Consider the following 25,491-nt stretch of genomic DNA (forward strand, 5'->3'; position numbering starts at 1 on the left):
AAATAGAAAATCTCTAACAAAAAAAGTTTTGCGCGCTTCGCCCGCATTTTTAATACTAAATTTTTAATAAAATTTAAATTACCCCCCCAAAAAATTTTACCCCGGGGGTAAATTTTGAGGGGGGGGTAAACAAATTTTACCCCTGCCAACAGATTTCAGGGGGGGTATTTACCCCCCCCCCCCCATGCAAATTTTAACCCCGGGGTAAAAATTTTGGGGAGGGTAAAAAAAATTTGCGGCATTTTACCCCCCCCCCCCCCAAAAAAAAAACCGAATTACCACCCCCAAAATAAAAAGCTTGGACGCCCCTGGTGTTTATGGTCCAATTTTCAAAATTTTTTCAGTTATAGATATAAGAATTAAATTTCCCGTCGTCTAAAGAAAACATCCATGACGGCCAGACTGCTTTTTTGCAGGTTTTAGGCTATTTTTGTATTTTTCACATTATTCTCCATATCTTTAGTGTTTATGGTCCGATTTTCAAATTTTTCAGTTATAGATATCAAAATTAAATTTCCCGTCGTTTAAAGAAAACAACCATTGCGGTCAGACTGCCTTTTATCAGGTTTTTGGCTATTTTTTACATATTTCCCCAAATATTTGGTGTTTTTGGTCCAATTTTCAAACTTTTTTGGGATAAATCCACTTTAAATCTACTTTTACGTATTCCCATCCATGATTTTTTGTGCTTCGCTACTTATGGATGTTGTCATCCTTGTTTCAAATCCTGTATTATATAATTGAATGGTTGTCCATCTGTCTGTACCAAAGGGAGAGCCAACAACCCATCCCTAAAAGCATTTAAGGCGTTGAGATGACAATATACAGAAACACACAAATAAATCCAAAAAAAAAAAATTATTGCATTAGCGTGCGAACCGAATGGGGCATTTGGGGCGATCGCCCCCCCTTGCCACTGCCCCCTCCCCAAAAAAAATAATGAAAATGCCCCAAATTGCCCCCCACCCCCCTTGGTGAACAAAAATGCCCCATTTTGCCCCGGCCTCTTAAAAGCAAAATTCTCCCAGTGTTTCCAATGGAACAAGAATTATCAAAAAAAATTCTGGCGCTTCGCGCCAATTAGGTAGTTACTGTTCAATTAATCCTACAAAATTTTAGAATTATTACTAATACATTTTTTAACTTATGTATAATTAAAAGTCAGGGATCTAAAGGGATAAGACAATGGCCGAAAAAATTGGTGTACATTCCCAATGATGCATCATGATATACAAAATTTCCCCTTTATTAGATTATCAGATTAAAATTAGTGGTTAAAACGTTTGAACACTCAACTTAATGAATCAATAAACCAAAATCCACTAAATAGAATTATTACTAATACATTTTAACTTATGTTGGAAAAGACAGGGATCTAAAGGGATAAGACAATGGCCGATAAATTGGTGTACATCCCCAATGATGATACACAAAATTTCTCCTTTTGTAGATTAAAATTAGTGGTTGAAACGTTTGAACACTTAACTTAATGAATCAATAAACTAAAATCCACTAAAGTCCCCAAACATGATAAGCGAACAAATATATCCTTATATTGTAAAACTTTGGGGACTACTGTAATAAACAGTCCAATGTCCTCTCCCTTCCTGAGAAAAAGTTGTAATCTGTTTAATTTTATGCTTAACATAACAAAACAGATAATGGAAAGCATTTTATTTTTGTTGGTGAAGCTACTCTATAATTCATTTTGTCTGGCCGTCCGTCAGACAGTCTGTAACACTATGGGAGAAACGTTCTTAGCTCCTACTTAAGAAAGAAAGCTGAAATTTTCAGAGATTTAATAAGTAAGCATTTTACATATTTACATTAAATTTCATTGAGATTTGCATTTCGGTTGGGGTGCTAGATCAATTCCAAGATTGTCAAATTTTTGTATTCATATTCTACATATTTTCACAAAGCTTCATTAAGGTTTGTTTATTTATTGCCGTGCTAGATCGATTCCTAGATTTTCAGGTTTTTGTGATTTTCTCTACTCATATTTAAGATAGACGGCTGTAATTTTCAGGGATTGTATAAATTTTCTTTCAACATGTTTCCACTTGATTTCATTGAGATTTGCTAATGGGTTGGGGTCTGCTAGATTTATTTTTAAACTTTCATGTCATAATTTTTTTTTAAAGTTTAAGTTAATTTTTTTATGACTCTGCTTTATAGTTAATTTTTTCAAGATGTCCATCCATAACTTTTGAGCTTTGGTACTTGTCATCCTTGTTTTATAATATAAACTTTTTACTAAAGAAATAAATTATTTAATAGAATATAAGTATTTGAAGAAAAAAATTTGCGCTTCGCGCCATTTCAAATTGTTTCTGCTTTTTATTACATAGTATATTTTCTTGTTATTTCTATAAAAATCATTTGTAATGATAAAAAAAATATGTGATTGTTTACTTATTAAAGATTATAGAACTAAATGTTTACATTAATTTTATAAGTTAATGAGGATAATATTTAGCTACTCTGCAAGTCTTGGGAATTGTTTGGTTTCTACATTTAACTTTTAGTTTTCCTTTCCGGTGGCACTTTCCCACAAAGTATCTTGTTAAACAGTGAAATCATCAATCTAAATATTAAAAATTAAAAATAGGGGGTTGGGTTGTTTTTAATTTGTTTGTTATTACTTATATGTTTGGTTTGGTTAGGTAAAGGTTGTATTATTTTCTAGGTATCCCTGCAGGTTAGGGCACCACAGGTTTAGGCAACTCTAAGGATAAGGGAACCCTGAAGGGGTTAGGTATACAAAAAAAAATACACCCTTCCATCCCTTAATTTACTTCTGTTTATATAATATGCAAAAGTTTCGCTACTAATAGAATGGATGTAGAATACATGGATATTATGCAGGGAGTAAGGGAGGGGACAATGGGCAATTAATTCAATATAAGAGTTATCAAAGAAAGGGCATGAAATCCAGTTTAATCCAATAAATTTGTAGGAAATTATAAAGGGATTGTTAATTGAATAATAGATTTCCATAGCGTCATGTAAAGTGAAATCACAACTTGTTTTTGATGAAATATATTGAGGTTTTTTGGTGTGATTTTTATATTACAAGATTATTGGACCCGGCCAGCTGCTAGCAAGAATATGACTGCCCCTATTCATTCTGTTTATTTCCCTTGCCCCTTGCCCCCACCTCCCTTCTTCCTTCTCCCCGTCTGCTGCATTCCAAACTAACACAACGAGTGTTTATTTCCCTTGCCCCCACTTCCCTTATCCCTTCTCCCCGTCTGCAATATTCAAAACATACATAACGAGTAGCGGCATTTCATGCGCAAGTACTCAAACTCAGTCAGAAACTGCTAAATTCTTGCACATTCCCTTTAAGCCAGTACCCAAAGTCTGAGACTCCTAAAAATTGAATATTCAATCCATTTTCCCCTCCCTTACTCCCTGGATATTATGACAGGGGGAAATATGTCATCAATTTAGCTTGCTAATATGGAACTCATTCATTGGTCAGTTCTTTCAGCCAGTAGAAGATAAGGGGATGGAGAATCGTTATTGTAGCCAGCTGAGTATATTAAAATCTGGTGCAACATCCAAGTAATAATTTATTGATTACCATTGTATTTCATTATCCTTGTTATTTTTTATTTTAAGCAAGGATGACAGTATCTATAAAAGCTAAACAGTAGGACAAATGAACATTTATGATTGTGTATCAGAACTGAATAAGTATAAATGAACAGTATAAATATAAAATTATTAAAACAAAATTGTAAGTAAATTTGTTACAAAACTGCTGAAATACAGGATACTGTTTAAGGACATACTTTCATTTTTAGAACTTCATTGTAGAGATGCTTCGCTTATAACATTGTACTATGTAGTCCTAGGAATCAGTATAATAAAAATTACATGAATAGTATAATCATCAAAAAATCTGTTTTTAAAAATCACCATTTTTTAATGGACATACGGAATTTCAGGTAACGATTATATAGATGCCAAGATTCCTACATCGTACCTAATTGTTACATAAATCATCATGTAAAGTTTAGGGAATTATCAAATTAAATAAAGCTTATTCTTAAATAAAACTAAAGGCAGAAAAGTTTAGAAAGGGGGGGGGGGGCTTGAATCTACCGCCCTAGCAAATATATATTCACCCTCTACACCTATCTTGACAAAAGTCTGCACTGCAAAGGAGAGCTGTACAGTTAACAAGACACAAACATCTTTCATTTAAGGATTAATATATCCATATATAAAACCAGACAAATTTGAAATAACATAAGATTTTTGCGGTTCGATAAGACACTTAAAAACGGACCTTGTAGCGCCCTTAGCTCAATTAATTCTTACATTTAACCCATTTGAATGCATTCTCTAATTAATTGAGAAAATCCTTGTAGATATAAAAAAAACAATTGACATTAAATTGCAATGGTTCCCATAGTTTTATTAACTCATTCTCACATTTGTTGGTTTCAAAACTTTTTAAATCTTGATTGTTTGGTTCAAAATCCCTATTTATGAAGTAGCTGTGCTACATTAGTCCAAGTATATGTCTAAGTGACTCAAAAAAAATAAGATTTTTTTTGGCTGCTATTTATAATAGAATTATTATTAATGATAATAATCTGTTTTACGAAGTAATTAGTTTTTATTTAAAGTTTTCCAAAAACAAATTTATAGGTTATGAGCAAATAGGGTCCTAGCCATACAAAACTGCGGGGATCTTTATTTATTTATATGTTGTTATGATATACATGCATTTTTAGAGAATTTAATTTTTATGGAGTTATTGTAATTTACTCAGCTGCTTTGGAAGATAGGTGTTTTAACTGATATCCCCTGACTAAAAGTTTCTTTTTATTTTGTAACTGGAATCTTTAGAATTATAAGCTTTGCAACTTATGGGAACATTTTATTCTTGTTTGTTTTGCTTTAGCAAAAATTAATAAAAGAAAACAAATTTTTCCTTTTATACTTACATATATATTTCAGGAAATAAAGAATAAAAGTAGGGGAAAAATGTCGCTTACTAAGAATGCTGCACATTCTTGTTCTAAGTAAGGAAATAAAGTAATAGATAAATTAATTCTATTTTTATAAATAAAATACAGATTTTTAGCCAACAAATATACTTAAACTTTATTAAAAAAAACACTTGTTCTTTTTAATCCTTAATATTGCACCCAAATAAAACTGTAATAGTGACTTGAGAGGAACAAAATATCTGCAAGCAGCAATAATATGGGAATGTTAAAAGTTAAAAAGGCCTGTACACAATGACCTTGACAAAACACTTGTGTTAAAAAAGTAGGTCATTTAGAAGTCCTTCATCATATCAAACCCAATGAAATTTAATTAGAAAAAAACTAATTCTAAACCTATTTCAGGCAGCAATCTTGACGGAACCCAAAAAGAACAATATATTTTATGTATATGAATATATATATTATTATGTAACTTGTTAGTATAAAAGCAAGAATAATTTCACAAAAAGTCAGTCCACAAAAAATCTCTTATATCTCTCTCTTATTCTCAGGTTAAAATCTTAGTTACTTTTATAGTTGCACTTAGAATAACTTTTTCTTGCTTTTATACTTATGATACTTATAGTATTTGCTATATGATAGTTTGTTAAGTTCTCTTTTAGCTATTACCTGGCTAAAGACTTAGCAAGTTTTGTATATTTGATTTGATAAAGCTCTAATTCTGATACTTATAATATTTTTTACATTTCCTTTTATTTGAAAAAAAAATCACAAGTGTTTTAATTTTCCACACTTGGAGAAAAATTAAGATCATATATTTGAACTTATGCTGAGAGCTTAAAAGTTTCAATACTTGTAAAAATTTTTGATTTTATTTTGATAAAAAAATCACAAGTGCTGATTGTCTATACTTAGAAAAATTTTTAGATTACATATTTAAACTTATGATAAGAGCTTGATTTGCTATACTTGTAATATTTTTGGCATATTCAATTCTTTAAGAGGAAAATTGCAAGTGTTTAGTTTTTCAACACTTGAATACATTTCAAATTATAAATTTGAATTTTAAGACTAACAGTCTGATTTTCCTGATACTGTTTTTTTAGAACATTAAAAAAATTTTTAAACTAATTCATTTAGGCCTACTTAAGGAGTCTTTGATTATTGATCTATAAATTTATTTAGGATATAAAAGAACTTATAATCATTAAAAAAAACATTAAAAGAACAAAAAATCCAAAAAAAATAATATTGTATGTGTATTTAATCTCAATCATTATAAATTAAAAAAAAAGAAGTTTTTGTTGTCTAAATATTGCACTACATTTATTGCCATACTTAACCTTAAAATAAATTAAAAGAAAAAGAAACAAACAAAAAAAACTTAAAATAATAAAAACAAAAAAAAAGATTTCTATATATTTGATCATTATATTATATGTGCCTTATTACTAGTTTGTAAGTTTTATTTGATTGCATTTTAAGATATTTAATCGCATCACTATATTGTATCATACACCTGTTTGAGCAAGAAATAAAAAGCAAAAAAAAATCTTTGAAGTTTTTTTTTGATAGTTACCTAAGTGCAATAGAGTAAGTTTATTGTAAGGAACATTGGAAGGTTTCGAACCCGAGCAAACATTATACAGCTCCTCTTTTCTAATCGAAGTGGCATGTTCTATGTTTCATCATCCTAAAAAAATAGAATAGGTTAGCAAAAGATAAGTCCAAGAAAATAAGTCTTTTTATAATTATTTACTATTTTCTTTGGTTGCAAACAAAGAATTGGTGATCTTTTTCTTGGTTTTCTTTTGGGAATTTTTGACTTATATTTTTTTAAAAAAATAAATCTTTCTTGGCTTTTGTCTTAGAGAAAAAAATACTGAACCAACTTTATCCTAATATCTACCTAAGACAGAAATAAACACCATATCACAACATGTTAGATTCTTAAAATTTTCCCTACTTTCCCAATGTCTTTTTTATGATTTAGATATAAGTCTGTTCCTTTTCCTTTTGATAAAGTTTATTTTATCTTTTTGTTACTAATTCTCAATATTAATAATCTATTATTATCTAATTTCTTTAAAGTTCTAAATGGTTCAGCTTTATATTTAAGATGACTAACCTACATTTGCTTCACTAAGACAGGCCATTGATAATAAAGATTTTTTACTTTGAAATATATTTTGTTAACAGTTGTTACTAATTTAAATGTTATGGTTGTTATTTATATCTGTTGAACTTTGCTTTAAAGATTATTATTATTTGCATAAGTATATTAACATAATTTATCGTCCTTGATAAGTTATAAAATGATGATACTAATAAGCAGCACACACAAGAGATAAAAGTAAATATTTAAGATAATTTTTATTTTAATTAGTTGTTGTTAAGCCATTCAAGATGGCTACAATGTACTTAATTATACTGTTATTTTCTCTTGTAGCAGGTACAAGTCTTGATCTTAAAAATACCAAGGGGGGTGGTGGGGAGAAACTCCCTTTTTTTTTAGAGTTTTAAGTTTAATTGATTGGTTTCATTTTTGAATTGACATTTTTTGCTTTAATATGGTCGAGTCCATATTTCTATTTAGCAACATTTGTCATTTGGTATTTTTTGACTAAAAAACTTTTTAAAGCAATGAAATATTTCCTACTCTTTTAGAGAATATTAGTTATCAGAAAATTATTTAAATATTTTTTATCATTTCAAACTATTTCATAACTTTTAAAAAAAATAATGAATACCAAATAACATTGATAATGTGTTAAATAATGAGAATGTTTGTGTTAAGAAAAGTTATTTTCATTCAGTTAGCATAATTTCATTACATGATATATTTTAAAGAATCATCAGATACTATATTTTGAATTTAAAAAATTGGTTTCAATAATGCATATACATACACTTCAACGAATCAACACATGTCTTTTTTTATGACTAGAACTGCACATTTTCGTAAATTATTATTTGTTAAAATATTCATTTTTTAGGTAGGGTTTATTAATTTTCACATAGAAGTTTTTTGGATGGAAGATAAGGTGGCAAACTGACATACTACTGACAAAATGAAAAAAAAACATCTATCTTTTAAAAACTAAGGGCTTTGGAACATTTCTTATACAGATTTTTTTTTAGGGGGTGGGGGGGGGGGGCAGAGTATTAAACTCTTTTTTTAATTATATGATTTTAAAATCAAGTATAGAGTACAAATATATTCTTTAGAATCTATACTCTTTCAATATATAGATAACAATATAATTCTAGGTTCAGACTACTGTGTCGAACCTGCAGATGAAGATTGCATTGACGTTGTAGATAAAGCTTACACAATCTACAACAGATGGCCATGTAAGTTTCATAATTACACACTACTAAGTTTACTTTGATTAAAAGATAAATAATTTTAGACAAATCGACACATTATTTATATAAAAAATATTTTATAATAGTGTGTCTGTGTGTACAACAGAAATATCTTGCTAATCACATTTTTGTATACATGAGAATAAATACAAATATAATTTTATTCTTAATCATCCTTCTGATTGTCTCACAAACTGAAAAATACAGTGTCTGTCTTGTACAACTTGTCTATAACACATTTTTGTATGAATTACTGGAGGCCTCTAGGAGTATTTAAGGGAGGATGAGTGGGGGGGGGGGGGTGGGGCGTTATTTGAGCATTTGCTTTTTCAAAAGAAATGAAAAAAAATTTATGATTAGAAGGGTGGATTTACCTCCCCCAAAAATGGTTATAAAACTTTTAATTACCTACGCAAACCTTTATTGTAAAGGAGAACCATATCGGTCCAGCAATAGGAAAGATCTTACAGTACAAACAGGATATACTCAGGATGTGTCCTGTCAAATTAAGATTTATTTTCTGTTAAGATTCAAATTCAATACATTTAATCAAAATGATAAAATGGCCATGGCTGACTTATTATTGACATGATTATATTTCAAATGCCATTGTTTACTATATTTGTTTTATGACATTTTATCAACTTAATAATATTCTACTACTCACTTCAAGCGAGGAGACATTTAACTATAAATAAAACTGGTCAACAAAGTTTTGCAAAAATGCTCATTATAATCATGCTCATCTTAATCATTGGCTCAAATAATCTTAGGTACTTTTTTAGGTAATTCAAATTTGATTGGTTGGTTTGTTTATAAGCATAGGGGATCAATTTACATTCTTTGTCCTATCCCTCAAGATTCATTAATAATTTGACAAAATTTTGCCAGGGCCTTAATCATTCAAGATCTAATATTTGAACTATTAAATAATTTATAATTTGGTACTTGCTTACATGTGGTAGACATAGCACCGAAACCCCCCCCCCCCCCGCTTAGTTTTGACAAAAATCAAAAATAAGGGGGGGGGGGGTAGTTTTTTAATGTCTGGAAAACGGCAAGGAGGAAAAGTGCGCAAAATTAAAACCTTTTACTGGCCCCCCTCCTCCTTATTTTCTGTTCAGGGATACATCAATTACTAAAATCAGTCAATAAATAAGGAAATTATGCCCCAAAACATGAATATCCCTGTAATAAGGTTTCCCCTCTGGTAAACTGGATTTACTTGATTTACCTCACTCAACTTTCTGGCATGTTGTACAGTGAAAAAACTACCCCCCCCCCCCTTATTTTTGATTTTCTTCAAAATTAAGGGGGAGGTTAAAAACTACCCCCCCTTATTTTTGATTTTTGTCAAAACTAAGCGGGGGGTTAAAAAACTACCCCCCCCCCTTATTTTTGATTTTTGTCAAAACTAAGCGGGGGGGGGGGGTTTCGGTGCTCCGGTCTTCACATGTAAGCAAGCACCTATAATTTCTATTTAAAGGTGATTGTCAAAAACGTTGGTGGTGTGAGGGTGGAAAACTTGAGATTGACATCTGCACACCATTGAGTGATGGAACAGAACGATGTAACAATATTTTATTTTTTTTTACATGTTTTCAGTAGAACTGAGTTGTTATTTATATCTATTTACTAGAGTTGGCTCGATATAACTATATCTCGCTATTGGCTAGTGTTCTATAAGTATATATCTATTTCTCAATAAATCAATTTTCCGCCCCCGCCATTACTATCTAAAAGAAAGTAGTGAATATTTGATAATTTAAATGATTTTAAGATTTCTTCAATTATATTTTTTTTTTCAGTTTACCATCACCAAAGGGTTATTATGATTAAAATTTTAGTTTCAATATTTGAACACACAGGAAGTGTCGCCACAATCGAATTCTTTTAAAACAGAGTTTTCTTAAATTTACTATATTATAAATTTTAATTTTCTTTTATATGATTATAAATTAAATACATCAATATAATGTAAATAGCAACATGAAATGAAAAAAATGAATTTATTTTTAATAAAGTAAATAATGGGTCTTATCGTGTTGGGCAATGAGAGTTTATTATGGATTATGGGAGCACTATGAGTTTTAAACGATCATTCCTTGGAAAATTTGAGCTCATTTATAGACATTTATTTCCTATATAGATCTGTCATGGATCTTGAAGCAATAAAGCAGGCCCTTTTGTAAATGTTAAAAATTGGAAGAATCTATTAAATAAAAATTAATCGCAAATATACTTAGTAAATAATTCAAAGTAGAATGATGTCTGTTGGACAGTCTCTTCATCTGTCTTAAGCTTAAGATCTTGATAACTGCTCAACTGATTGGGTTATACTCTATATATTGCGTCCACACCAAGGGACTCAAGTCACAAGCTACATACAGTGGGCGAACCTAGCTATGCAAGATTCAAATACCAACTAGCTCCCTTTGGCTTGCAATATCATGACAGCTACTCCTACTCCTAAATCTTATTTAGCTGTCTGTTTATAATAAAGAGGAGCAAAGCTTCTCCTTAATCAATCCCACAATTCTATAACCAATGCCTGTTCGTATAGTTTGTATATACATTGCAAAATTGAATTTTTTTACTGTTCCAACAAAATATTTACATTATACAAATATCAAACTCTCCCCTACACATTTGTTACAGGTTACTATACAAATAGAGCATGTATGTGCATCTGTATTTTGAAATAAATTTAATAGTGATAAACACAGTGCTTCTTGTCTATATTAGTTACTAGCGGCTTCGCCCCTAGCCTCTAGGGGCTTTGCCCCAAGAGGTGATAAAAATTTATTTTTTTGGCGAAATACGTAAAAGGACCTAGGAAATCTTCTACAAAAAAAAATGGGGGGGGATTTTTTGTTTTTTTGGGGGGGTTGGGGGTGTCCCACCCCCCATGAAAATAGTCTAAAACCACAACAGGACCAGTAGGTATATTCCCTGAAGAGTAGAATCCGATCGGTTCAGTGGTTACCGAGATCTTAAGGGACGGACGGACAGACAGACGGACGGACAGACAGACAGACGGACAGACATCGTTCTACTTTGTATTATAGATATATAATCTTTCATTTTAAAAGAATTTAATATATTTAAAGAATTTGATAAAAATAAAAGCATTTTAATGACTTTAAATGTCCTAGTTATTACATACAATTGAAAGATTTAATATGTTTACATATTTTGTTTATTATTAGATGTAAGGCTATTTGGAAGTTGTGTGAATGTAGCTGATGCTCCATGGGACATCTGCAACAGAGGTAAAACATTTACTTTCACCAGGAAGGAGGGGACATTAGACCCTAAAGTTATATAAACATATTTTCTTATTAGCTGTCCCTACAAATATTAGAGCCTTTAGTAAATCTTGATTGAATATTACCAGTTAGAATTTTAAAAACGTTTCTACTACTCATTTGAATTTAGAAAAGAGGTACTTTAATTGATTATAATTAGGGGTGTATATTAATTTATCATTTATTTATCCCCTAATATCCTGAATTTAATCTTCTAATTCTTATTTGGCATTAACCCTTTAAGGTCGGGGTGAGGGGGGGGGGCGTTGAACGCCCCCCCTCCCTCCGGTTTTTTCTATCTTATTTCTGTGTGTGAAAGATAAAGAGCCCAAACTCTTAATTTCGATATTAAACCTTTGTTTATAATATTTTTTGCTGTTTTAAAAGAACACTTTTATTTTGTTCTAAATATTTTTAAAATAGCTAAGTGGGGGGTAGGAAATTAGATGTAGGAGGTGACTATAAACATAATAGATCCACAATTCCTTAATTATACCAATAAGGAAAATAGTGTAGGAAGTTTTTGACCAAATTATTAATTTTCAAGGTATATTATTACTCAATGTAACACATATGACAATTATAAAAAATATCTTCCTCTGATAAAAAATTCTTTTTAATTTCCGACAGATTAGTGTTTCTGAATGACTATCTAGAATAAATCTGTTGTTAAATTGAGGCATGGGATGTTGTAAAATGGGTGTCATCGGGGATCCAAAGGGATAAGACAATGGCAATTTGGATATTTATCCCCAAAGATTATACTCAAAATTTCTCCTCCTGTAGATTATAATTAGTGGTTGAAACATTTGGACGCTCAACTAAATGAATCAAATTAAAATCCCCAAATTAAGTCCCTAAAGTTATTACACCAATGAATAAGAAAACGTTATTATAAAACTTTATGGACTATTTTAATAAACAGCCTAATGTACCCTCCCTTCATGATTTTTTGAGTAAATATGTAAATGAAACGATTGAAAAACCTTCCCCTTTTCTTTATCACAACTCCATGTACCTTCCACAGGTATAAAACTGCAAGTTTTATTTAAATAATCAAGTCCGTTCCAAATCTGAATGAGAGCCAAATTTTTGTAAAGAGTTCAATATTCAATCATTGAATTAATATTAATTTTAAAGCTCTTTTATAATTATCCATAACTGTTCTTTTGATTAATTAAGACATGTTAGAATTTTCCTATCAATTTCAAACTTGATTATAATTGCTATAACAGTTAGTTACAAATTAAAAGCATAGCAACTATATAATCATTACCAGAAAGTCTCTATATCTATTTAAAACATGCTGATTTTGAAATTTTTATCAACATTTTAGTATGATATAATTATTAAAATAGATGTGTTAGAATTATCCTATCAATTTCAATTTTTTTATGATGATTCCTATGTCAGTTAAGTAAAAATTTTATACAAAATTGTTTGATTTTCATATTTTTTTGCTTAGCTTTTAGAGATGTTATCATCACTATTTATCTATAAAATAAATTGCAATATCATTTTATATTTGGAATTATTCTTGATATATTTATGTCATATATTTATGTTGTGATGTCATATATTTAAGTTTGCAGACATATGTTAGTTGTTACTCTTAATTACTCTTTAATTGCTCTCAGAAAGAATAAAGAGAATATATATTTAAGTCAGTTGATATTGAGAGTCCTAACACAGAACATTATCTGGTTTGGGTTTGAGTCTTTATTAAGACCAATACAGCTATTCACAGACATCCTACTACTTTAGATAGTTTGCATAGGCAGATATTCTACCCCTTCAAAGTGCATAGTTAATTAATACATTGTATTAATTAAACAGACAGTCATCCTGTTGCTTGGTGTCCTGATATACAGACAGACATCCTGCTACTTCAGAACTTTCCAGCTTTGAATAATCAGTAGTTTTGACTTATTAACATATTTAATCATTTCTAAATATAGTATCAATATATAATCTTATTTACTCAAAAACTGCATTTAATCCAATATAATAAATACTTAAAAATCTGTTTGCATTTTGAATTGAATATTAAGTCTACTCTATCATTAACTTATGTAAGTCTGTCTATATCACATTTGGCGCAGTCTTATTGTGCTACGTGTTATTTAGACCTACTGCTGAGTTAAGGGTGGGGGAAGTGGTGTTTAATTTGAAGTCAATCACTTTTTGAGATATTTTTTATCTCGGATTTTTCACAGTTTTGTTCTATTTTTTTTTATATTTCTAACTTGATTTATATTTCAGGTTTCTGTGGAATTTCATTCTTTAACTCTTCTGATCTAAATTTCACGGCGGATCTAGTTCTAGTGCTCGGATATGGCTGATGGAGAAAAAGGAGAGCGGGGTAAAAATGAAGGCAAGCGTGGACGGCCGCCTAAACGTCCTCGGGAGACTGACAGTCAGGATGATGATGGAACTCCCGAAAATTGGGAGGAGGAGGATGCTGCGGCTGAGGATGTTGGTGCAGGTGCCAATGCGAATGTGGAGTTGGCGTTGGGCGAGGTGGAGAATGACGTTGTGCCTAAAAGCATAAAAAAATATGTTAGGGCAATGTTGAAGGAGCATACGACTGTCAAAGGTCAGGTGGATAAGTTAACGGCGGCGAATAAACGGCTGGAGAATAAGGTGAAAGAGTTTAAGAATTCTGATGATCATAAGAAGTTAGGTTATGATGTTGATTTGGCTACTATTAAGAAAAAGGTGGCGCAATTGCCAGCGGATGGGGATATTAGCGGTTTTTTGTATGAGACAAGTATGGGGGCTAGTGTATCTGCAGTCAAAGCGACGGGAGATGATTCGTTTAATACATCTTTCATTAATCGTTTGAGTGTGGAGGCTAAATTGGATTCTACAAATTTTGAGGCTAAAAGGGTGAAAAGTGCTCCTGGACATTTGAAGTTTTCGCAGATTGAGTTTTTGGGTCCTGTTGGGAATGGAAATTGGATGAATGTTCGTGAGAGTTGTCTGACCGAATATGAGAATCAATTGTTGGATATATTTCCTTTAATTGAGGAAAGGGCTGAAGTGCTTAAGGCCTATAAAAAGGTGGCCGGCGGTAGTGTAAGCCAACAGACTGTAGAGGAGCAGTTTAAGGAGTTTTGTCTTGTAAGAGGAGTCAAGTGGGATAGTGAATTTGTGCGGGATGCTCCATTTTGGGATGGAAACATTGATTTTGAGGATTATTTCTTATCCTTATGGAGGGTTGCTCGGTTCGCAAAGTTGGAGGATCCTATGCTTTTCAAGGACGTCCTGTACAATAGGATTTTTGAGTGCAAAGGGAAGAAGATGGGGAGGCTTATTACGCCGGAGGCTAATGCTTCCCTAAGTGCTTTAGGTTATTACCTGTTGATAAGAAGGTTGGTGATACCCTTTGCTGATACAGAGTCGGCTACCGAATTCTTCTACGCCCTGAAACAAAAGAGTGGTCAGAATGTGGATGTGTTTTTCAATGCTAAGTTACGGCTGTTTAGGCTTATGCATCCTGGTCAAATTTCTAGACAATCTTGGCGTGATTTTTACAATAATGTGGCTAAGAATTTGCTGTTTTCTGATTTAGCTAGAGATATGGCTAATTTCATTGAATCTATGCATTACCTGGAAGATTACAGTGCTTTCTTGACTTATTTGATTCGCAGAGGTCAGCATTATATAAGCTGGGCTCGTTCTGGACACGTTTCACCTGAAAATGTAACGTCCTGTTATTCTCAGGCTATGGAAGGGTTGAGGCTAGAGGATTCTAGGGAGGTAAAAGCTAGGCCTGTAATCAGTGAAGTGCATGTATCTGATATGGAGGGCAGGACTGAGATTGGCGATAATAATGCGTGGATTGAAGGGGATGATGATATTCCTTGGGATCAGGTTGAGAACGTGATTGGGGCTCTGAATTCGAAGGCTAAAACTATGATTTGTTAGTATTGTGGGAAAAAAGGTCATGTAGTGGCTAGTTGCTGGCAGAAGAGAGACGGTAAGCCGCCAGCTCCTGATTCTCGCATAGGAAAGACCAAAGCTAGGTTTTTCTCAGCAGGTAGCGAAAAGAAAGAGGGTCCTGGAGTGCCTAATAATAGGGTAATACCTGAGCAGTTTCTGAAGAAGACAGTCAATCAGGTGGGGCCTGTTGTGGATTCTGAAAAGAGCAGAGATGAGAAACAGTATGAGGCTATGATTGCTGACATAGCCAGGAACAATTTTCAGCAATATCCTATGTAATGGATATGATTGATTCGATATATAAATTTCATTTTGGGATGAAATTTATAGATCGTTCTTTTATTCGTATTCATTATATAGGCTATAGTACTGTAGTTGATTTTTTCTGGGTTTGCTATGTGTAAATAATTAATTTTGCTGTTTTGTATTCACATTATTGCTCTCAACTTTATAAAGTATTACTGTCTTGCTTATTCTTCAGTCAAGGTGTGATCGTGTTAATGAAAACAATATATATATATATATATTTATATATATATATATTTATTATATATTATATTTTGATAGGTACCTATGCAAAGTTGAAGTAAATGTTAATACTTTGAGAGGTACTTACTTGTATGAGAAAAGGCTTGGTGTGTAGCTGTGTGATGCTGGTAGTCTGGAAGATGTACAGGATTTCATAAATCGAACAGTATGTTGGCGGCTGGTGACGGATGGAGGGCTGACTGCTGTGTAGTGGAAGGATGTATATCTAAAATTCAAAATTAATTAACATGGATATATTAATTAATTGTAATGATTAGTGTTTTCAAGAGATTGTGAAGTTTTTGAAGATAACGAAAATGCCTATTTGTGCGGATTTAGAATTTTTTGTGCCAGGGGCTGATATTCCGGTGAAGGAGTTAGGAATTATTGATACAGGAAATAATTTTAATTCTTTAATATCTAGAGAAATTCTTGATAAACATGGAATTGAGTTTTGTCCTGCTAAATTATCAGCGTATTCAGTAGATTTAAAGAAAGTTAATATTATTGGATATGTTGAGTTGAAATTTAGATTTGCTGGAACTCAAGCTGTGTTTACGGAGATATTTTATGTACCTGAGATGACGAGTAGGTTGGTGAATCTTGGATCTGATTTCCTGAAAAATTTGTTTGGATGAGGATAAGTTTGAATTTTGTGGGGAATCTGTTCCTATTAATTCCTTTTTACAGAAACAGGTGGTGGCGGAGATACAGAAAATTCCTATTTTGTCCGGACGAATGAATTCTGAAATTCCATCTAAACCTACCTTGCCAGGGATAAAGGAGGGGGGTGGGTTTGGAGAGTTATATTCAACGAAGTATAATGTGAAGTTGCTGGATAAAACTATTTTTTATCCTGGAGGATCTACAGCTGTGGTGCATGTGACTGGATTAAAGAATGATGGACTTTGGTACGTGTCCCCTAATTCTTCTAAGATGACAAGTGGCAATGGGATTATGATTATTGAGGGGGTGTATCAGCCACGGAAAGATGGGTCCTGCGTGGTTAATGTAGTTAATGCGTCAATAAAACCTATTACCTTGCTGAGAAATGTGAAGATGGGGCATTGTTTTATCATGGATAATCAAGATGTCACCTGTAATAAAACAATTAATGAGTTGGATAAGCCAGAAAAGTTGTCGGGGCAAAAAATGCATGACCGGGTACAGTTTATTATTCAAAAATTGAAGTTAGATGAAAACCAGATGATTAAGGAAAATCCAGAATTGAAACCTAGGATTATTAAAATTTGTTTGGAAAATTTTGATATCTTTTCAATGAATGATTCAGATATTGGTGATTGTCGATTAATGACATATAATATAGAATTGTTACCTGGAGCTAAACCTGTGAAGGCCAGAAATATTCCATTGAATCCAGAGTACGATGCTAAGTTGAAAGAACAGTTAACCAAATGGCTGGACGCCGGCATTATTGAAGAGGGTTTCTCGGATTGGTCTAGTCCTATTTTTGCTGTGAAAAAGAAGGCTGCACCTGGAGCAGAGGCTAAGTTGAGGTTTGTCATCGATTTCCGCAATTTGAACAACGTGACTAAGCGGGTGGCGTGGCCGCTGCCACTGATTTCTGATAATCTGACGAAGCTGGGTTCTGGCAAGGTGTTCAGTACTCTTGATTTGACAGCTGCCTACCATTCGATGACTATGGATGAAGACTCTAAACCGTTGACAGCTTTTAGTGCAGCAAACAGGATGTATTTGTTTAACAGGTTGCCATTTGGGTTGTGTAATGCACCCAGCCTGTTCTGTGCTCTGATGGATAAGGTGCTGTCTATCCTGCCAGGTATGTATGGATTCTGTATCAGTTACTTGGACGATCTGATCGTGTTTTCATCAAGTCCAGAGGAACATGTAGAGCATCTGCAGGCACTGTTTCAAGTTCTTAGGCAGGTCAACCTGAAATTGAATTTAGATAAGTGTGATTTATTGACTAGAGAATGCCATTATTTGGGGCATATTATTAGTGCCGATGGATTGAAAATGAATCCTGCATATTTGGAACGGATTAAGGATTGGGGCAAGCCTAGGACAGGGAAGGAGTTGCAGAAGTTTTTGGGATTTACTAATTATTACAGAGGATATTTTGCTGATTATGCCAAGAGGTCGTGTATGTTGGATAGTCACAGGAATGACACTATAATAAAGTGGACAGAAGAATTGAACAGAGTATGGACTGAATTTATGGAAATGTTCAAGACTGAGATGTGTAAAGGCTATCCTCAATGGGATAATCCTAATCTTTTTATCGTGGATGTAGATTATAGTTCTCAGTATTTTGCAGGCATTATTTCGCAAGAACAGGATGGTGTAGAGAGAGTGTTTGGTGTCTGTAGTAAAAAGTGTAATGCTGCAGAACAGAATTATCCTTCCTATAAAGGAGAATTAGGTGCATTAGTATATACATTAAAGAATTTTTTACACTTTTGTAGGTTTCGTGAATTTTTGGTTCGGACAGACAGTATTTCACTAGTGCATTATAAACGTTGGGCTAAAGGATCAATAAACGGTGTCACCTATCGATGGATAACTTTCTTGCAAAGTTTTGACTTTACAGTTATCCATCGACAGGAGACTAAGCATGTGAATGTAGATTATTTGTCGAGAACTGAGTTAGATTGTAAGGAACATCGACTGAAGGATTGTCAGGAGTGTAGAGAGACAGATAATAAAATTTTGGATCCTTACCTGGATGATTCACCATTTCTGGATCAAATCTATTCCATTATGCAGGTACATTCTGCAGAGGATGAGGTGGATGTTGAGTTTGTCTGGCAAAGTAGTCTTCAGCAGGACGAGATCCTAAATGAAATAAGGTTATGGATATTGGAAAGGAGACAGTTGTCGTCTTATGAGAGGGCGGAGTTATCGGGCAGAAAAGAACTATTGTACAATCTTATTGGCCATATGTATGTGCTAGAGGGGGTTGTAATTTTCAGACAGCCTTTGGCCGAAGGGGGTTTTGTCGAGAGGCCTGTAGTGCCTCTTTCTTTATACAATGATATATTTGATTCAGCTCATGGTGGATATGGTTCTGGACATAGAGGTGTGCAGGAGACAATACGTAAAATAAATGAGAGATTTTTTATGCCTGGCGTGAACAAGTTTGTGGAATCGAGAATACGAAGTTGTATTACATGTTTGAAAAAGGCTGGAAGTAATCCTAAACATGTTTCACCTATAACTCATTCTGTTCAAAGTAGTGAGGTTTTTGCTAATATGTCAGTGGATCTAGTTGGTCCTTGGACTCCATGTTATCATCAGGGACAGACGGTTAAATTTGTCTTAATCATGGTTTGTTTATTTTCTAGATATGTCTTTACATGTCCGTTGGTTGATGCTAAAACCGAAACAACTGTAAAGGCTATATTGGAAAATTTTGTACCTACCTATGGTTTATTTAGGGCTTTGAGATCGGATAGAGGTACAAATTTTACAAGCAGTGTGTTTAAAGGTGTGATGAAAGGATTGGGGGTGGATACTGTCCTAATTCCCCCCAGGAATCCAAATTCGAATCCTGTAGAGAGGCAAAATCAGAGTTTGTATGCTGCTTTGAAAGTAGATGAAAATCATGGAACAAAGGACTGGGCTAAAAAATTACCTTTGGCTACGTTAGTGATTAAAGGAAGCCTGCAAGAAATACCCCGCTCTAACTGCTGAAAGACTGCCACAAGTAGACCCAACACCCAAAATATGAAGCCTCCAGCTTCAATAATAATAAAGTTATAGACATTTTAAAATGACATTTTATAGTACATGAATATTTTGAAAGAATCCCAATGCTCATACGAAAATTTTCAAAATTAAAATGCAAAGCCTAGAAGCAAAATTAAAATCTCATCTTTGTCATAATTTTAGGTTGCCTGTAACTGATTCGATTTTTACAATAAAAACACCCATCTTTCTTATCAAAATCTCTCAAAAAAATTAAGTTTCTTTGTACGTTGCATAAAATATAGAGAGGTTTTTACTAAAGCCCGAAATCCCAACTTTTAAGGACTCTATCTTTAGCTATTTTATCCCTTGATAAATTTTTCTCTAAAAATACTTGATTAATTGTCATGAATCTTTGCATATCTGGCCTAAAACATCTAAAATAAATTTAAAATGTTTTTCTACTTAAAGAAATTTTTTCTCCAAAATATTTATTTAGAAGATAAACAGCTAAAATAAATATCGAATTCGGGGGAGGAAAGTAGTTGAAAGAAAATGACCAAAATTAGTTGACATGAAACTCTGGCGGACGATTTCTGCAACCAAATGTAAACATTAGTCAGCTGCTACTTTCTTTAATTGGTTGTCGGAAATTAATTAAATTTTTTTGTAATTGACATGGTATTTTTGCCGTAAATTGTTGCCCCTAAAAATCACAAAAAGCTAAAAAAAATTTTAAAAATTCATTCAGTTGTTAATTGGTAACAACAAAAATGTTTTTTTTTGTGTGTTTGCTATCTACTTATTGTGGCATTCTCGAGTGTTGGATAATTTTAATATATATATAAGATTTTTAATATTCAAAAGTTGTAAAAGTTTACAATTACTTTAATGTTAGGTTATTGCCTGATAAAACAGAAAAAAATGCATTCCATTTTTATCCTTGCCCAAGACCCCCCCCCCCAAAAAAAAAAAAAACATAGTGGAACCTCTATATACATTTACTAGCGGCTAAGCCCCTAGAGGCCTCTAGTGGCACTTTAAATGTTTTTATTTATATTTAAAATATGTCTGTGTTAGGTTGACGTTTGTATTGCGTTGGAATCTCTTTGTTAAATCGAGAAACGTAAAAACAATTTAGATTTTTTTTATTTCTCTTGGGAGGGTTGTGGTACCCTCCCCCATAATAGTTATAAACCTTCCCGGAAGCTATGAGAAGCTACCCTGTTAAGGAGAACCCAATCGGTTCAGCGGTTAGCGAGATCCTTCGGTACAAACAAACACACAAAGAGACATCCTGTTACTTTAGTATAAGGATTCATAATATTTAGTCGTATCACAAAGAATTACAACTATTTTTGTTTCAGGAATAATGACATAAATTTTATTTGATTTATAAAATCCGTATCACAGCCATCAGTATTAGTTAACAGCATACACATTATCATATAAGGTAATTGAATAAAGTTATAATCAAAAAAGATGTTCTTATTACTTCATTTTTCTTTGAGGGGGGGGGGGAGGAGATGGGTTGGAGGCCGGATGTTGTCTCTTATTTAATCAAATTCTCACCTCACACCTTTTATTGCACAACCTGGAAGTCCTAACAGTTCACGGGAATGAGTGCTACTGTTTTGGGCCAAGGCATTCCCTATATGGGTATAGTCACTCGTGGCAACACTCCTTAAGGGGCGATTTGTTGTATTTTTTAAATGGCTTTTAATTGGTTATTTATGGTTAGATTAGGTTATATTGGGTTAGATGATTGCCCTGCAGGGTTAGGCAATTGGCCCGCAGTGGCTAGAAATAGGATAAAGCTACTGTGAAAATACGAAGAATCGCCCCTTAAGGGGCTTTACCACGAAAGGGACTATACCCTTTATTTTTTTGGTGGGGGGAATTTTTCTTGGAGCAATTTCTCTTGGTAGGGTAGTGTTACCCTACCCCAATATAGTTATAAACCTTTCCAGGACGTAATTGTTATTTGATTTATATTCTTAATTTACAAAAAATTTATAATTATTTTTATTTTCAGATTAATTTTCGAATGCAGATTGCAGACAACTTTATCTCTTGGACAGTGCTAAAAACATAAAACAAATTATTTGAATACATTTGAAGTGATAAATAATCTGAAGTGATAATAAGCTGATAAGCGATATTTTTGTTCAATGAATATTTCTGCAATACTGTGACATTTTGCTGTCATTAAGAAATGATAAATAAAAGATAATAAATGAGAAAGTTAAATCTGTTTATAAATCTTGTTGATGTTTTTTTAAGAAAACTTGTTTGTTTATTTTATTATTTTGACTGAAAACTAATTAAAATGATCATAATTTGTTAACACATAAATTAATCTTAAAGTGTCTTGGTTAGTTAGATTTTTATGATGCCTCTGTTTTTTAATATTGTATCAATATATGTATTGCCATTATGAAAATGTATTTTTCATTTTTCCCGAAAGCTAATAAAATAAAGTTAAAAACTTATTATATATATTTTTACTTGTGCCATCATTAAATAAAAGTAAAGCAATGTTTGTCTGTGTATAATGCAACTCCCAGGAGATAGCCAATTGAAAAAAAAGATACCAATAAAAAAATTTTAATTTTGATTTCAAACTAAAATCAAAGTGGAGGGTCTACTTCATTCATTCCCCTTTCATAAGTCCCTTATATAAAAGTACCAGGATGTCTTGTCTGTGTATAGCGAAGGACCTCTAACCACTGGACTGGTCAAGGAAAGTCTTTTTTAAATATTTGGGTAACGAGTTGAAATGCTTACAATGCACTCTTTTAATATTAATCATTAACTTAGCAACAGGAATAATTCTTTTTTTTAGCATGATAAATGATGTATAATAGGATATTTTTACTAGACTGGTATACATTTAAACTGGGTACTTAAATTGTTTGATGGACCAAAAAGCTTAACTTTAAGGAAATGATATTACTCAAACCTTGATTGAATTGAAATTAAACATGCTTACATCACTGTTTCCAGAATTTGCCGATAATCACTTGATCTCGTTCGTGCATAGACCCCTTTCACATTACTTTTTAGTAGCGAAGCTTCTCTATAATTAGTAGATTGTCAACATCCCCAATATTAATGAGCATAATAAACCATAAAACATCAATGGCGGTCGGCCTGGTTTTTGGCTGTTTTTAATTTTTTTTGCAATTCCCCCAATATCTAAGTGTGGTGTTTGTGATCTGATTTTCAAATTTTTTTAAAATAAGGTTGTCAAGAATACATTTCCGGCCGTTCTAAGGGGTTTTTATGTATGTAGTCGAAACTTTTAGAAGGTTTTGGGTTATTTTTATATTTTACGCATTTCCTGGTGTTTCAAGTCTAATGATCAAATTTTTTTATGATTATACCACGTTATTCAGAGCATCCCAAAAGTAATTTACTTTTAACAGTCAGTCTGTCGGTCATGATACAAAATTATAAAATACTTGAGGGAGGTTCCATAATTTTTCATCAAATATCTATTATTGATTTCAACAAATGTTTTTAAAATCTTTGCCAATTTCTTATCCATGATTTGTTTGTGCTTCGCTACTTATGGATGTTGTCATCCTTGTTAATACCTAACTTTATTTCCGCCTGTTAAAATGCAGGGTTGTTTATGTCCTATAGAGGGGAAAATTCCTGAAGAAAGGATATAAACTTGTGAGGTGTATCCAATCAAAGAAACCTTGCAAATAGTAAACAGTTAAGGGTCAACATTGCAATTATTTTAGAGCATAATTAACTATAAAACATTCATGATGGTCGGACTGCTTTTTAGCAGGTTTTTCTTTTGACATTTTTTTGCGTTTTCTAATTTAGACAAAATTTATAATTATTTAAGACAAACTTAAAGTTCATCTTATATTTGCACTTAATGCGTACCTGATATCACAAGTTAAAACTCTACCAAAACAAGGATGACAACATCCATAAAAGCGAAGCACTGAAACGGTAGGACAAACGGACATTAATACTTGTATAGTGTCTGAACTGAATAATCAGAATATAAAAGTATAGGATTCGAAGCAAAAATGTAAGTAAATTTGTTGAAAAACTGCTTGATACAGGATAATGATTATGGACATACTTACATCTTTAGGGCTTGATTATAGAGTTGCTTCACTTAAAATATTGTTCTTTGTTGTCCCAGGAATCGATATACCAAATATCAGATCAAACGGATAATTAGATCATATAAAAATTTGTTGTTAAAAAAGTAGAAAAATCAACATGTTTAAAATGGACGTACGGACATTCTGGTAATGATTATAGAGTTGCTACGCTTTCTAAATCGTACCTAACTATTACAGGAATTACCATGCAAAATTTGAAATCGATAGGACAATTCTAATATGCCTAAATTAACGAAAAAAGCTATTTAAAAAAGTAAAAAAATCAACATGTTTAAAATGGACGTACGGACATTTTGGTAATGATTATAGAGTTGCTACGCTTTCTAAATCGTACCTAACTACTACAGAAATCACCATGCAAAGTTTGAAATCGATAGGACAATTCTAACATGCTTAAATTAACGAATAAAAGCTAACTATCTCGGACGGACGGACGGACGGACGGACGTACGGACGGACGGACGGACCGACCCTAATTATAGAAAAGCTTCGCTTTTAAAAATCACGAAATCCGTCATAAGAATGTTAGTAATAGTTATTTCTTTCATCGTATTATAAACGGCTTTCCGCGGATATAGAATGTACAATTATAAGACTAAAACTTGTTTTTTTTAACCCCGAGGTGCCGGAGGCACCGGTTAAAAAAACTGGTTTTAATCTTATGATTGTACATTTCTATATTCGTAGAAAACTGGATATAATACGATGCTAGACATAGTTTTTTCGTATGGATGAGAACCGGTTTCTATCCACCAGATTCGAATGAATACAAGAAAAGATGATTACTTCCTTGGTAATTGCCTTTTTTTTTATAATTTTATCACATAGAAAGGTGTGGGGGGGGGGGGTGAAATGTGGTGACTTGTGCCTCGACATACCAGCAATTTTATTTTGGGTGCAACTCCCTTAGTTTTAGAGATAATTGGGTAAAATCTTTTTGTATCACTAATTACCACAAGTTTTAATATCTTTCTAAAAACGGCGGCGGTACCGTTTCAATATTTTTAAAAGCATAGGAGAAGCACTGAATTTAAGATATACCTTGATTAACAAGAATTTGAAAGTCCCCGCAGGGTTCCTAATTGCCTAATTCTGTCAGAAATGCATTACAACTTTTTTTTTGAGGCGGCGGAAAACGGCGGGAGCAGTGGTACCATCGCGGTTTTTTATTCAAAAATATTAAACAGACCGTCCTAAAAAGATTTTGTTTCAATATTTTAAAAGCACAGAAGAAGCACTGAATTTCAGATATACTTTGATAAACGAGAATTTGTAAGGGTATTTTTTTTTAAAACAAGGATGACAACATCCATATGTAGCGAAGCACAAAAAATCGTAGATGGGAATGCGTACAAGTAGATTTAAAGGGTATTTATTTAAATCAAGAATAGATTTATTGGATAAAATAAACACGAAACCTTATTTTATTTTGTATGATGACGATGGTCAAAGTAAATTACATTAAAGATGCACATAACAATGGGAAAAATTATTTTGATACTGATATCCCAAAAAAGTTTTAAAATTGGATAAAAAAACAAAGATATG

General features: G+C 32.5%; 1 protein-coding gene and 2 long non-coding RNA genes across 5 annotated transcripts; 1 reads left to right on the top strand and 2 right to left on the bottom strand.

The window, feature by feature from the left end:
• Positions 1–13,368: 13,368 nt before the first annotated feature.
• Positions 13,369–16,346, bottom strand: LOC145329312 (uncharacterized). 3 transcript variants are annotated; one of them, XR_013882864.1, is made up of 5 exons: positions 16,209–16,346; positions 15,738–15,788; positions 15,260–15,344; positions 15,008–15,073; positions 13,369–14,186 (listed from the first exon to the last, which is right to left on the bottom strand). It is a non-coding gene; the product is annotated as an uncharacterized LOC145329312 (long non-coding RNA). The 3 variants fall into 3 exon arrangements; XR_013882865.1 differs by lacking the exon at positions 16,209–16,346 and having other exon boundaries at positions 15,738–15,972; XR_013882863.1 differs by lacking the exons at positions 15,738–15,788; positions 16,209–16,346 and having other exon boundaries at positions 15,260–15,701.
• LOC145330420 (uncharacterized) lies at positions 15,762–18,968 on the bottom strand. The gene is made up of 6 exons (XM_080175056.1): positions 18,824–18,968; positions 17,457–18,034; positions 17,161–17,217; positions 16,697–16,737; positions 16,209–16,346; positions 15,762–15,788 (listed from the first exon to the last, which is right to left on the bottom strand). Exons 2-6 carry the CDS (start codon positions 17,644–17,646, stop codon positions 15,762–15,764), a joined length of 453 nt encoding a protein of 150 aa, XP_080031182.1. The 5' UTR covers positions 17,647–18,034; positions 18,824–18,968.
• Positions 18,969–20,991: 2,023 nt separating this feature from the next.
• Positions 20,992–22,281, top strand: LOC145330509 (uncharacterized). The gene is made up of 2 exons (XR_013883439.1): positions 20,992–21,242; positions 21,825–22,281. It is a non-coding gene; the product is annotated as an uncharacterized LOC145330509 (long non-coding RNA).
• The last annotated feature ends 3,210 nt before the right edge of the window (positions 22,282–25,491 follow it).

The sequence above is a fragment of the Acartia tonsa genome, chromosome 10 (genome assembly GCF_053477335.1).
Source record: "Acartia tonsa isolate MP-2025a chromosome 10, ASM5347733v1, whole genome shotgun sequence".
NCBI lineage: Eukaryota > Metazoa > Arthropoda > Copepoda > Calanoida > Acartiidae > Acartia > Acartia tonsa.

What these genes read in the sequence shown, in the direction of transcription:
- LOC145330420 (XM_080175056.1), bottom strand. Translation starts at nt 17,646, where the DNA reads ATGACAAACCTCAACTTAGCCTCTGCTCCAGGTGCAGCCTTCTTTTTC. An exon ending in CAACCTACTCGTCATCTCAG is followed by an intron (nt 16,347 to 16,696) that starts GTACATAAAATA and finishes TTTGAATTTTAG; the next exon opens with ATATACATCCTTCCACTACA. An exon ending in CCAAGCCTTTTCTCATACAA is followed by an intron (nt 15,789 to 16,208) that starts GTAAGTACCTCT and finishes TGCTCTTTTCAG; the next exon opens with AATCCACAACAGGCCCCACC.